The sequence below is a fragment of the Poecilia reticulata genome, chromosome 12 (genome assembly GCF_904066995.2).
Source record: "Poecilia reticulata chromosome 12, P_reticulata-male-v2, whole genome shotgun sequence".
Classification (NCBI taxonomy): domain Eukaryota; kingdom Metazoa; phylum Chordata; class Actinopteri; order Cyprinodontiformes; family Poeciliidae; genus Poecilia; species Poecilia reticulata.
Genome location: NC_088841.1, coordinates 16732036 through 16746301, shown reverse-complemented (window position 1 = coordinate 16746301; position 14266 = coordinate 16732036). Strand labels below are relative to the sequence as shown.

The window sequence follows — 14266 nt, the reverse complement described above, 5'->3', positions numbered from 1 at the left end:
ACTACTAGTCCTCTATTAGATGGGTAGTCATAACGTTACACCCTGAAGTTACACTTTCTGAAAAAGTGGTAACAAAAATCTAAAAGGGTTTTGCAAAAATCTATCTTGTAAACCATTAAATCCAAGTGTAGTGCTGGAATTAACTGATAATAAGCTAAACAGATCACACCAATAACCCTTTTGAAATGCAATTATCACCAAAGGGAAATGTCCAACCTGGATGCAATTCGGTACCAAGGCAGATCTGCAAAAGGTGTGAAAATGATTCAATTTGCATGGAGCTTGCTGTGACTAAAACAGACACCAGAGAGCAAGTGAGGTGCAATCAGGCAGTTGCTGGAGCAGCAGACAGTCCAGTCCAACACAAAGAAAGACATTGTGGGTTGAATGAACCAGCTTTTTTTTTTTTGCCAACATTATTGTGAGACAAGAAGACAGAGGTGAAGCTAAAGATTTGTGTGCAAGAGAGATAATGAATTTACTTCAAGGTGTTCGCTGCCGTAGGTGTTGACGGAAGGAAAACGCTTTGATTGTTGCTGGCGCTTCACCTGCTCTGCCAGATAAACTTCAGTCTGTGCTTTCTTACAGGCCACGTTGTAATTGCAGCCGTAGTAGTTCCGACTTCTTGGAATGAAACCTAGCAAAACATCAACATTAAGGGTTCAGTTTTTGACTATTTCTACAGAGGTTTTGCTAAGATTAGGAATTTGTGCGTATGGACTCCGGTGGCAGTTGAATTTTACACCAATCCTACTGTGAAATATTATTGAATATTGAGAACATGCAAATTCCATGTTGGGATTAAAACCCACAATCTGCTTGCTGCAAGGCAGCAGTGCTACTCCACCACGGTGCAGCCCTAGAACATTATCTTATTTCAGTAATTAAATTCAAAAAGTGAAAATTACATATATACGTTAATTTCATAAAGTTACATATTTCCAATATATTTGAGTTAATTTCTATTATTATGGTTTTCTGCAACTACTAATACATATTTCTAAGAAAATTGTGAATAACTTCCGATAAAACACCTTATTTTCAACGAAAAGAGCTTCTTGAATAGTAATGTTATATTTTGCATAGTCTTTATACTGAATACTTGGTAACACTTTATTTGAAAGGGGGTGAATAAGACTGACATGACAGTCATAAACATGACATGACACCTGTCATGAACATGAATAAGCCTTCATGAATATTTATGACTGTTGTCATGAAGCGTCATTTGGTAAATTATGACACTTTTAATACACAGTTGACATTATTCAAAATGTCTTTGTTATGACAACTTGACATTAACCAAGAAATCATTACTGATATAAATTTGTTATAAAAGTATTACTGATTGCACTTTAAAAATTAGGTAACTTTATGTTATTAAAGATAAAGTTTACACAGTGATGATTTATTGGTTAATGTCAAGTTGTCATAACAAAGACATTTTGAATAATGTCAACTTTGTATTAAAAGTGTCATAATTTACCGAATGACACTTTATGACAACAGTCAGAATAATTCTGACTGTTGTCAGAATAATTCTGACAACAGTCACCTGCCTGTTCACCTGTCATGAACAGGCATAACACCTGTTCATGACAGGTGTTATGCCATGTTTATGAAAGTGTCATGTCAGTCTTATTCACCCCCCTTCAAATAAAGTGTTATCGAATACTTGGTATAGAGCAGGGGTCCCCAAACTTTTTCCTGTGAGGGCCATACATTATATAAAGCTTTCTGGTATTGTTCAGGGGGCCAGACCAAATGTGGAGGTGGGGCCCGCGGGCTGTAGTTTGGGGACCACTGATATAGAGGCTCTTTTTGCATGAAATACTGCATCGGTGCAAGAGATGATCAGCCTGTGGCTTTCTGAGTTGCTAAGGAAGCTCTGGTTGTTTTAACAGTGGCCTTCAGCTCATCTGCATTAGTGGCTCTGGTCTTTCTCTACAGCTAAACAGCATAGATTCTCTGTGGGGTTCCAAGAGGGCAAGTTTGGCAGTATTTTTTTTTACAGGGTGAAAAAACTAAATGAAGCACATAAAGAAAGCTTGTCAGCAGAGGGCAGCATGCAGTGTCAGGAATATTGTTTTGATGCATAACCATGGCAACAAGGTACCGGCTTTACAACTTGGAGCAGATGATCAGCATCTCATGAGCTTAATTAATACCTGAACTATGAATCTAAATCCTAGAGGGGTTAAAAAAGAAGGCGTAATGGATGCAGAGCACAGAGAGGAAGGTCAAGCCATCTCTTCTGTTGATCACATCCCCAACTCCAACATCCCGGCTGTCTAACCAGACAGGAATTTAAGGGGAGTGGCAAAAAGCAAATGAGGAGTAGTTCTTACTAACTATGACATAACAGACAATAAACATAGAAATAAATAGCTTGATAAAGAAATTTGTGTGCCAAATATTGCATCCAACAAATGAAAAATAAGCACCTTCCCAGGTTATTTTACTATTAATATTAATAATTAATATTTATTTATAATTTTCAACAGTATATACTTAACATAACTGTTGCTTAATTTTTTTAATTCCTCTTTGTTTCACTTTCATGTTTATTTATTTATGCTTCTCTATGGCAGTCATGAGATTATCATACACAAACAGTCTTCAGTCAGAGGCCTCTTCAGCTTCACTGCAAAGGAGATGCACAGCATCACCATCCATAATGACTCTTCAGAAATACCTATGATGTGCATTATGACAACATCTAATTTCCCCTTTGGAATAAATAAAATATTTTTGAATCCAATTAAATTCAAATATAATATTTTCTATGTTGTTTTGATTTAAAATCAGAACTTTTGAAAAAAAAGGGACAATATGTTGAATTTGATTCAACTCATCTGAGAAACTGTTGGACTTTTAGATGCTGCAGACATATTTTCTGTTGCTTTATCATAGTGATTCACTTCCGTTAGCAGGTTTTGTTAACCACCTGCGTGTGACCTTTTTAATCCCCTCCGCTGTATCACTGTTTCACTTCACTTGTCGCCTCTCCTGAATAATTAAGCAGTTTAGAGATGTCCACTTTGTTCTCACGTTACTGTTCACAACTCAGAAACTTATTGCAAGAACAAGAGAAACACATTTTGCCGTTTGTGCATTTAAACAAGCAATATCAGGATAAATTGGCCAACTTATTCAGTACCTGTGAATCCTGGTATTGACTTCCGGAACACGTTATCGGGAATGTTTTCTGACAGACGAGATATGTCGTACTCCGGGTGCCTTGCCCTCTGAGACAGCAGTTCGGATGTGACCATCCCGTAAGGTTTGCCCATGGTGAACTTGAGTCCAGGGCAGTGTCCTGTGTACCTAATTAATAACACAAATAAACAAACAAACAATTTAGGGCACCTTTCTGTCAGGGAATTAAACCTTAGATCCCTTCAAGTGTTTTTTGCACTATAGGTTCTGACAGGTCAGTTGGGGCAACCGTCAAAGCACGACTTTGGACAAGCAGGTTATTTAACAAGCAATTGAGATTCAGATTCCCTTTTGAGTCAGAACTTTGCAGAAGACCAACTGTTGTTATCGCTCCAGCAAAAAGGAGAATCCCTCCTAAAATGCATAGATTGCTCTGAAGAGTATGTAAATCAAGGTAGAAGACGTGATTTTCACAACTAAAATGTATCAACTGTGAACGCCTTCAGACAAAGTCTTGTGCGTGCCATACGCCCCAAGAAAATTTAGATGAGGATTCAGGGTAAATCTCTGAACTACCCTGAAATAATCTAAACCAGAACTCAGTCTGTGGAGACACCTGAAACATTTGTACTTTGACATCTCATCAATGAAGGGACTGAGCAGAAATTGACAAGGATGTAGGATCATTCCCAACACCAATGAGATAAAAGTCAATGTACTGTGAATACATTTGTTGTGGCCTATTTGTTAAATGCTTTCCAGTGATTTTATTTTATTTTATTTTATTTATTTTTTTAAAATATTTTTTTGCTAATTATTGAGATAAAAAACAATTCACTCCTAAAAAAAAAGTCACCCGGATAAACCTTTCATTTCAAATTAACTGCCTTCAGTATTACTGCGCGTTGTTTTGATGAAGTTTTGATAGTGGAGCGCCAAATCATATTCTTACAGTCGGATTTTATTTGTAAGGGGACATTTACTCACCCCGGGATGTAGGAGGGACCCGCTGGCAGGAATGATTTGACTTCTGGGGCATATTCAGACATGTTGGAGCAACAGGTGTTTGGATCCCAGCCTTTCTGCGTTGTTGACTGGTTGCTACTGAGGAATTTAAACCCAAACACACGGATGGAGCTGTGGGTAACAGAACCAACTGACGTGAGCTACAAGAACGGAACAAAACAAATTTAAATGAAGCAAATAGGGACTATTTAGTATTTCGGGAACGCGACAAACCCTTCCTTAGTCGAAGTCATTTTAATACACATTTTGTCGAGTTCCACTAAAATTAAGGTTGTTAGTTTCTTATTTTTCGGGATGTATTCAGATGTATTAGCAAATATTTCTAAAACAAAGCCCCCTTTCCGTTTTCAAATAATACAATTTTATATTTTTTTATGCACACTTTAAACGGACATCACAAACAGGAAACCAGTTTGGAAAGAAATGTCTGAAAATTGCTCAACTACGACCCCTGGTGGATTTCGGCTTAAAACAGCAAATAAGAAAAATCCATCTGCCTCAAGAATTGAGAATCATATAAATATTTTTATATACATAACTTTTAGTGATATAGTTAAAAATGAAAAAGTAAAGATTAAAACTTATTGTTTTTGAGCAAATTCCCAGTTGTTAGTGATCATCCATGTTTGAAAGAATTAATCTGGTTTATGCACTGAATAGTGTTTTAGACTAAATAAAAAATGTACATAATTGGTACATTTAGCACATCAGTAAATAAGATAGACAATATTCACATGACAAAAGAATGAGCAATGAGTATTGATCCAAAATGTTATCAAACCTTATTGTCCTTCTGGAAAGCAAACTTCTACTTGAATCTCACGTTTTTCGCAGTCTGAAATATTTATTTTTTCCAAGGATTGCCCTGAATTTTCCTATCTTTTCTGTGTCTGCTTGATAAAAGCAAACCCACAGGATTATGCAGCCACCGCCAGGTGAATTGAGGTTCAGGGAAATGTGCACTGTACGTCTTAAAATAATTTCCGTGTGATTCTCTTACCTAAGCTTTGGATCCCAGCAGCTCCACCAAAGTTACAATTGCCATCTTGACTGCTTCTCAGATTGTAATTCTTCTTGTCCAACATGTCGGTTTTGGAAGAAAGCCATGCCTTTGTATGTTTACAGTTGTTCTTATTGTTTTATGAACCATTCCTTCTTTAATCTTCTCCACAACCTTATCCCTGCTTGCTTTGTTCTTTAAACCACATATTAACAATAATATTGTCAAACCTCCAATACCTTCATAAAACTGTTAGATTTTTTTTTTACTGAACTTAAATAAAATACAAAAGGAGTATATTAGCAAACAGATGGCAATTACTGGATTTCCCTTCACGGTAATCAGTTTTAAAGGCGGCCAGACAAAAGACAAGCCTCTCTTTCCAGAATATTGTCTGTTTACAAAAAACTTAGTATCGTTTACCTGTTACTTCACAATTACTGTTTTTATTTATTTATTTTTGACTATTAGCCGCAACTTTATTCCCACGCTTTGAACAACGCAGCTTGTAGCCGGGTGCGGCTTTTCTGTGGATTTTTCTTCAACCACCAGGGGGCTCTTTAACAGGAGGTGAATCATTGGGAGTCAAAATTAGAAATCAAAGAAGAAAGTGCTCATTTTAATTTAGAACAAGCACATGCTAGCAGCAGGGATGACGGAGAAATGTTTTCAGACTCATAGCCCCTCATTATGAAAACAACACAAAGAAGTTCTGCTGCATCTTTGTGGAAAACTGGGAGCGGCAGAGATACCTGCGGCTTGTATACGTACGTTTGCAGTAAAAAAATAAAAATTCGTGGGTGGCAAGTGAGGTGCGCTCTATAATCCGGAAAATATGGTATGTGGTACTTTGTCTTTCGCATAAGACCCACCGAGAATACATTAAAGTTTGTGGTTTGTTAAATGATAATATGTGCTAAAGTTCAAGTGGTCTGAATACTTTTATGAGTGAAAATGGCTTACAAATATGTCCCTCACGAACAGAAACTCGTTTCCTCCATTTAAAAATAAAAATCTTTCTTTTTGTTTGTTTTAACAGAATATGAATGAGTCTGTGCATCAGACCAGATGACCTAACAAACCAGAGGAATGCCAGTCATGTCAGTGGACAGGAGGGTCAGTTCAGCACATTCCTACAGTTTCTGATAAGTCCTGCTTTGTTTACTTTGTAGATCTGACAAAATAGTTTGAACGTTTTCTTTCCGTTTGCATGTGACAACAATGTATCGCCCTGAGAAATGTTTTTAGGAGTCTGTAATGCTGTCTAGCTTTTGAGGTACAGATAAGCAACAGATCTCCTGATTATGGTTTCTGTTTGACCTTAGCATTCCTTCTTATAGGCTTCCATAAGTACAAAAACTTCCCAGAACCCTTCAAATGGGTTGAGGCTTGTTCATGTCGCATTCTTACAGTTGAAGGGATAAATTAGTCTTCAATTATAGAAACACCTACATTTCCTTCCTTATTTCTAGTGACGGGTAGTAGCAGGTATCTACATGTAGTGATGTTAAGAGGCGTGGTGAAACAACAGAGGTAGGTCACAGGGAATTTTTTTAACCCTACATCACCGCCTCACCTGTGCAGATTTCCTCACTGTGAGCCCTGCTCACTTTCCTTTTGCATTCAGCAACGACTTGAGGGACAAAGCTGGAACCTTTTCAGAGATGGATTTATACAGGAGCTTTAGTAACCTTATGGAGGCTTATGTGTATGAGGAGAGAACTCGTCCCGAGTCCCAGTTTCGACGGGATAACACTGATGGGCCTCATGCACCTGTCTCCAACATCGCAGTAAACCCACGCTCGGAATCTGTGGACTCTGGAGTGGAGTCGGCCAGCTGTGAAACACCAAACCCTGCCACAGCTGGTTCTTTGTCAGCAGACAACACTGAGATGGATTTATTCCTCCTACAAAGTGACAATTTCGCCGCTGCTTCAACGCCTCAGCCACCTGTTCTCTTGTCTACTTTGTCTTCGTCGTCGTCTTCCTCTCCAAACCTGCATCTCAGCAGAGCGGAAGAGGCCCCCACAACCTTGAACCTAAAAGGAGAACCAGAACTACAAAGGACTGACTCCAAGAGGTGGAAGCAAGTTTATGAGGTGCTCAGCCAACAGCCTAAAACGTCTTCCCTGCCCAAACAACACACATCTGAGTTGAAAAGGTGTATAAGGTCAGCGAGTTTTAATTTGAGGAGGAGGTTCGACCCACCTATCCCCAATGGGCAAATGCCAGAAACGGAGAGAAAATCAATTTTATTAGGCTCTGTCGAGCAGATCTCACAGGTACGATTCTTTCAAACTCATGATTCAAACCGTTGTAATCTCTTAGATTTTAGTTTTAATGCAGGGTAGATTGTGTCACAGTTAAACACAACCTCTTACATTTGTTTGTGGTGTAGTTTCGGGATTACACACTCATCAGTGAATCAGCCTCGTGTACGGTCTTGCATTGCTCAAGCTTGTGAATGTTACGGGAAAGTCTTCAGTTGAAACGATTGCAACACCTTTTCACAAAGTCGCTCCTAAGCGTAAGGCGAGTGTGTTATTACCAATGCAGGACCTCTTTTATGTTCCCAACCTTCACAGTCTGTGACGGTGGAATGGATGCAAAACCTGTCTAACTAGGTGGGAGCAGACGTGCGCGTAATGAAAACAAGGCGAAGGAAGCTGAAGAGTTTGTCGGGCATGTCTGAACCAGCAGCCAGAGAAAATCAACAGTGATTTGGAATTTGATTAAGAGCTGAGTTAAAATCAGCACCATCAGGAAGTTGCGCTGAAACTACTTTGTATTTATTTATATGTTAATATTTCAGTCGTTGGGTTTGTGCTTGCAGAGGTTTCTCTTCTATTGTTGCTGCCTGGCTAAAATAATTGCTCAGCATGAAAAGCAGGAAGATTGCAAAGCGTAGTTCTGTCTTTTATGCTCTTCTGGTGAAGTTATGTCAGCCAATGGCAGTAAACTCGGAAACTTTGTGGACGTTATATGTGTGTATGACTTGATCTCAGTCACAGTAAAACAAACATGTTTGAGGTTTTTTTGAGGAACGCAGTCAGGTAGTGTGAACCGATAGCCGACCTAACTGCAAAAACTTGTTGCTGACAGCCTATGAAAAACAAAATCTGGAAACCAATATGAATGTCTGCATTGACTGGTTATGCAAAATGGTCCTTTGTACATTATACAAGCAAATAAAACCTGTTTTGACAGATGAAACAGAAGTAAATACAAACAATCTACAAACTGACAAGTTTATTAGAAGTTGTCTAATTCATTTTAATTTCATTTAGGAGATGGTGCCAACTCACTTTCTAGACAAACCGGTCCAGTTCATATCCAATTATATAATCGTCTGCAGCAGTGACTTGTTTTGAAGAAAGGAAATTATAGATTTTATTACAGATTCCTCCCCAATATCTGTTGATGTGTTTTTAGTCAAGGTACTGTTAAGGAAGAATTATTTGTGGGATTAAATTTAGAAAAGAATCTGGCTCTCCTTCTTTCTGTTTGGATCCCGGATTCTCTTGAACGGTGGCGCGTTTGGGACAAAACACAACAATGCGTGATGACGTCACATAATTGCAGAATTTAATCCAAATCGGAACAAAGTATAAGACACAACAGAAAACTACAAAATAATAGAGACATACATTAATTACCTGAGACAAGAGATAGGGACAGCAAAAACGTTTTTGGAGAAATTGCAAGGGCAAGATCTAATTTGTTACTCTGTGTGGAAAATTGTATCTTCTTTAATTTATTCAAATAAGGCATATCTTTACTCATCCAACCAGGACCTGTCTCTGACCCTTTTTAAAGTTAGAAACTCCCTGCAATTTGTTCACAAGATCAAACACCAGTTTTCTAAATAAGTGAAAATAAGTGAAAACTCCTGAAGTCCTGCTGCTTCATGGTTTTCACAGACAGATCAGTGTGAAAAGCTGGAACTTCCTACTGATTGCTACTGAGGGCAGATCAAAGATCTTGGCAGACAATCTGCCTTAACTACAGGTAAAATAAAGGTCAATAGGCCAGAATAAGTTATACATTTTAAAACTATAATTAGGCTATTTCAGTCAAGTCATGTTAAGTTTTAAAACTAGGTTATTTTAAATGTATTTTTCTTAACAGTACTTATCTGTACTTAACTCCATGATGCTTATCTGTCTTTGTATTGGTGTGTGAATGTATGCTTATTTGTGTGTATGGTTCTGTGAATGAGACTCGTAACTATAAAAGCAGTAAGACTGTTCAGTAAAACCAAAGTGCTTTATAAATATAAAGCCTCTTGAAATCCTGCAGATTAATTTTGTATCAGTAGATTCAGGCTCCAATTAGATGCCGTTCCCTTCAGAATGATTTATATTGCAGTGCTGTCAGATTCACTTAATCATTTAATGCCATTTGGTAAGAGGCTAGCTATCTAACAAAACCCAGGCATTGCTGCAGGTAGATGATCAACAACTTGGTCCAATCCCTTCTCTTGAATGAGGCTGAATCAGTGGGTTGCAAAGACAGTAAGCAAACAAAAACAACAGCAGCACAGAACCGCTTGGTCAAGGAACCATTATAGAGAAAAAAAAATCAGAGTTTAAATAGTTAATATTACAATTGGTCTCTAAATGGCTAAGTCTGAGTAGCACAGTTTAACTCTGAATGCCTAAGCCAGCAGTGCTTTCAATTGGAAAGCTTGAGCAAAACTTGACCACATCTACATTTTATTGAAAGACAGAAGCTACAATATGTAAAGCACTTTGAAATGCCTTGCTGCTGAAATGTGCTATACAAATAAAATGTGATTTGATTTTGATTTTACAATAGATTTGAATTATGTACCTCCAAGTTCTTTGTTCGGTGTTTTGTCAGTTTTGCTCACCTCTTGTTCTTTGTCTTTTCTACTGAAAGCTTTCTTAGACTTATGTATACAAATTAGGGTTAACTGTAATAGCCAAACCGTTTTAGTAATAAAAAAAATCTGAAATAGATCCATCAGATTTTGAATGATTCTCCACAGCAAGTTTATCTTATAACTGGTCAGCAAATATATAAATGATTTACTACATAAATCATCTAAGTACATCATTTTCTAAAGGTATTTTTCACCCATCTATGTGTATACTGACTGTATGTGTATACAGTCAGCTTTCACAAGATCTATAGTTATATTTATACGCTTATTTTTTCCTGTGGATTTATTTGTGCAGAGCTCTGGTGTTTTTGAGGGAAAGGAACTCAGTCCTGGTCTGTGCTACTTGGAATGGGTCTGTCAAAAGATGGAACTGTATGCCAAACATCAAATGCAAAACCAAGCAATGCAGGCAGAGAGAGATACTCCCCAGGAACACGAAGAGCAAAAGGTGAGGCTTCCAAGGAATTCAGTCTTGAATCCATAACATGCATTTATTCAGTTCTATACTTAACATAGCAAACTGCAACTTTATTTTCTTAAAGCCTGTTCTTGTTTTTCAGCATGATGCAGCAGATGCTCAGGAGGACCACCCCAGGCTTGAAAGCGCACAGGAAACTCCCAGCGAACCTCAGCAGCAAAAAACCCGCCATTTCCGACAGAGATCAGCCTCGGACACAACTTTTTCAAAGATGCATCTAAGTAAGGCATCTTTCGCTTCAGTGGGAATATTGTTGTTAAATGTTGTCTGGGAATGAACTGCTGGTTAAATCAGGGTTTGTGTTTGGTGCAGGAAAATTTAACTTAAGCTCCAGAGTGAAGCGACAGAGTGCGAGTGATCTACGAGAGATAGAGGAGGAAGACGTCTTGCCGACGGTGAGATATTTGCATAAGCAGCTACTGAAGACAAATGCAGCTAGACTCTGCTTATTGCAAAGTATTTCGTTTTTCTGCTGTGCTGTAACTCAAGCTTTCGGTACGTTTACAGGAATCCGCAAAAGAAGAACCGAGCAAGAAAAATATAATCCAGAGGCTAAAACTTGGGTCTTTGAGAAGAGTGGCGTCTGCTGTGTCGGACAGCAGGAGGTGAGACATTAAATCACTGAAACTTTTAAATCGAGAGCTATTGTTCATGAAATGCTGTGAGGAAATGCAGCCGCAATGATGCAGATATTAAAACAGACGTTCTGCTGAGAGTACGGTTTTAGCTTTATATTTTCATCTCAAGTTTTTATTTAGATTTTTTCTTTTTGCTCGGTATTTCCAGCGCATGCTGTCAAACTAATGAATGTTTTATCTGTGAAGCACACAGACGCAGTCTTCAGAGAAAATCACGACCCGCCGACGGCTGAGCCAACTGTTCAGGAGGTCAAGGAAAGTGTCGCCTGATTGAATCAACTGTGTCAGTTTCCATTAGCTAATATTTTGAGGTTTTTAGAGAAAACAGCCTCAGCATCAATGCTGCTTTGTAAATGACTTCCTAACCTTTCATTATTCAGCAAAATAACATGGTTTTTTTATATAAGGCATTTTTGTTTACTCATAGATCAAGTTGAATGGATACTGTTATTTTCGAAATATAAAAAATATCCTGTTGCACAGTTATTTTTTTTTTTACATTTAAAGCTGTGGGATTTAAACAATAATGGTGTTCATTAATATCACTGTTTATTCTGTGAAATAAAAATATCTTTTCCCACAACATAAAGTGTTAAGATTGCTTAACCGCATGTATGTATATATATTAAATAGGGAGGGAAATAACTTAAATTGTTATGCAGATTATTTGTTTTTAGCAATGAGCTAAAATGAAATCTCAGAAATCAAGATGGGGTTGTGAGAACGCCACAAAATGGCAGTAGGCAGGAAATGTCATGTTATGTACTTTCATTATTTATTTACAGCCTTTGTACTGAGAAGAAACCAAAGAGAATATGCTTAAAAATGACATCCAGGAAGGTTTCCTTATACATATCCTTGTAGTTAACCATGCATTATACAGTTTCCTTAACGTTTAATAGTAGAAACAGGTATTATCTCATGAAACATGAGGTATTATTAAACATGTCAGCGTTACCTTGCAGCAAAAATGTCCTGGGCTCAAATCCTAGTCTGGGGATTGCATGTTTTCTCTGTTCAGGCATGAATTCTGTCTGGGTACTCCTGCTTCCTCCCAGAGTCCACAAACAGGTTTGTTAGGTTAAAAAGTTCCTCTAATCTGTCATTAGGTGCGAGGGTGTGCGTGCATTGTTGTTTGTTTTGTTTGTCTCTGCGTTGACCTGTGAATGACTGACGACCTGCCCAGGGTGTTCACCATCTCTCGCCCAATAACTGCTGGCTATAGGCAACCGCCTATCTTTAGTTGCCTGTAAATATTAGCAGGAATTGGCAATGAATGGATGGACAATGCCATCTTATTAAACCAAAATAATAAAATGCCTCCAAGGTCAGAGAAAGTTAAAGCACTGGCACAAAAACTCCTGTGGGAGACAATGTTTTCAGTGTCATAAAATCAACCAAAACCATTTGTTTGTCCAAATAAGTCATACCTCCCATTTGACTTTGATTAGAAATAATTTAGGGAAATGTAAATTGAGCTTATGTAACACCAATCCTGGAATTAAGTGCAATTATTCAGACATTTGACAAGGAAGCCTCTCAAGTCCCTTTGTAGATTTTCCAGGCGTCTTACAGTGGAAACAAAACCAGAGGAAAACCCAGAACTCGCTGGGAGGAAATTGGCCTTTCGTCCTATGAACGGCTTGGGTTACCTTTGAAGAAGTTGGAAAATGTTTCAGGTGGTGCGGCATGGTAGGATTTCCATCCTAGAGCTCATATCTCAGTAAAAGTAACTAAAAAAACAAAGATCTCAGGATAGACAGACTATAGTAACATATTTAAGTGGCTCTTTATGGATTTACACTTCCTTTAAAAGCCCGTAAAAGTGCATTGCTAAAAATATTTCATAGTTTTGTTCTACATTTTTCTGCAGTTACTACATTTCAGAGCACTGAAAAAAAAGGCCACTCGGAGATATGTTTTTTATTTATTTAATTTGTATTCTCCTAGGTTGGGGGGGACATACCTCCCCTGGCATTCCCATGTAAAGAGATGTCATGACAAACACATCCAACCAAATGAGAGACAGTGAATAGTTTTCCAGTCCATACATAAAATACATTTATTTACTTCGTACTGGATCACCAGCATCCATAAGTCCCACACAGTATCCACCTGTGTTATTAAATATAGAGAGATAACATCTATGAAGGGATTTATTTACTGTACATGTGAGAGAGGGGGGCTTGGCAGAAAGGGTTTAGCTTATAGATGAAAAGAGTGGTGTTGGTGGGGAGCAGCATTGAGTCTTGTCTGCAGTGTCCTCACCTTCTCCCTCTTGTCTACATGATGCCACAGGAGGACAACGGGTTGGCAATCTGGCAGGTGCAGGCTGACTGGCAGTATTGACGCACAGTCTGGTAGCAGCTGCGGTCGGCCTCCCCGCCCCACTGCACGGGCCCGTTGGGGTCGGAGGGCAAGCGGCTCAGAATGCTGGTGTTGATGGCCAGAGCAGCGAGGCCATAGTCAGTGAACAGCACCGTCTCGCGCCGACATGTGGGGCAGGAGATGAACTTGTACTTGGGACATGATTCGTAGAGGATTTGCAGGCACTCCTCACACACCGAATGCAGGCAGGAGAGGATCCGCGGACGCTTCCCCGCAAAGTTGTACGTGTGACCACAGGTGGGGCATTCCAGGGGCTCGCACGGCATGACGGGGCCTGAAGATGAGGACGAGGAAGTGGAGGAAGAAGTGGAGGAGGAACGGATCACGTACTGGTTGACTATGACGTCTTCCATCTTGTAGTGGAACTGATGGTAGCAGATTTCATTGGCACTGGTTTTGCGCTGCGCCAGGAAGCTGTGTTCCCTGCGCAGCAGTGGGGCCGGAGGAGACACCATTGGCCTGGGAGACGGTGCTATGTCCAGTGTCAGGTCACTGCAGGCCTGGTTGACGATGATTTCACCCTCACCACCGCCATCCCACGCCACTCTTGGAGCTGGGGCATACCGAGGTTGAGTGACTGGAACGGGGCACTCTCTGGGAAATTTCTCCGATTGGATGATTTTGACCGTGTCCATGGGGATGGCCAGCGGCTGACGCCTGAGGCAGGACAT

At 39.2% G+C, this 14266-nt stretch overlaps 3 protein-coding genes across 6 annotated transcripts in view; 1 reads left to right on the top strand and 2 right to left on the bottom strand.

Moving 5' to 3' along the window:
• The window catches only part of cimip2b (ciliary microtubule inner protein 2B), a 6363-nt gene extending 2115 nt beyond the window's left edge, over positions 1 to 4248 (bottom strand). The window contains exons 1-3 of the mRNA XM_008424067.2: positions 4147 to 4248; positions 3161 to 3327; positions 483 to 637 (exon numbers count right to left, since the gene is read on the bottom strand). Coding sequence (XP_008422289.1) covers positions 483 to 637; positions 3161 to 3327; positions 4147 to 4208 — 384 coding nt within the window. The 5' untranslated portion in view covers positions 4209 to 4248. The remainder of the gene's footprint in view (positions 1 to 482; positions 638 to 3160; positions 3328 to 4146) is intronic.
• LOC103473665 (uncharacterized) lies at positions 4177 to 13800 on the top strand. Of its 4 annotated transcripts, none has more exons than XM_008424066.3 (7): positions 4177 to 4298; positions 6225 to 6301; positions 10387 to 10539; positions 10652 to 10790; positions 10882 to 10964; positions 11077 to 11174; positions 11394 to 13800. In XM_008424066.3, exons 2-7 carry the CDS (start codon positions 6275 to 6277, stop codon positions 11479 to 11481), a joined length of 588 nt encoding a protein of 195 aa, XP_008422288.1. In that variant the 5' UTR covers positions 4177 to 4298; positions 6225 to 6274; the 3' UTR covers positions 11482 to 13800. The 4 variants fall into 4 exon arrangements, with proteins under 4 accessions (XP_008422288.1, XP_008422287.1, XP_008422286.1 ...); XM_008424065.3 differs by having other exon boundaries at positions 4226 to 4320; XM_008424064.3 differs by lacking the exons at positions 4177 to 4298; positions 6225 to 6301 and adding an exon at positions 6695 to 7284.
• rnf208 (ring finger protein 208) lies at positions 13125 to 14266 on the bottom strand. Its single transcript, XM_008424068.3, has one exon. The coding sequence runs from the start codon at positions 14264 to 14266 to the stop codon at positions 13490 to 13492; it is 777 nt and encodes a 258-aa protein (XP_008422290.1). The 3' UTR covers positions 13125 to 13489.

Excerpts from the sequence above, each read along its gene's own strand:
- rnf208 (XM_008424068.3), bottom strand. The coding sequence starts at position 14,266 with ATGTCCTGCCTCAGGCGTCAGCCGCTGGCCATCCCCATGGACACGGTC.
- LOC103473665 (XM_008424063.3), top strand. The coding sequence starts at position 6,850 with ATGGATTTATACAGGAGCTTTAGTAACCTTATGGAGGCTTATGTGTAT. Across the intron at positions 10,791-10,881 it reads TTTTTCAAAGATGCATCTAA|GAAAATTTAACTTAAGCTCC; the intron begins GTAAGGCATCTT and ends TGTTTGGTGCAG. Across the intron at positions 11,175-11,393 it reads GCTGTGTCGGACAGCAGGAG|CACACAGACGCAGTCTTCAG; the intron begins GTGAGACATTAA and ends TTATCTGTGAAG.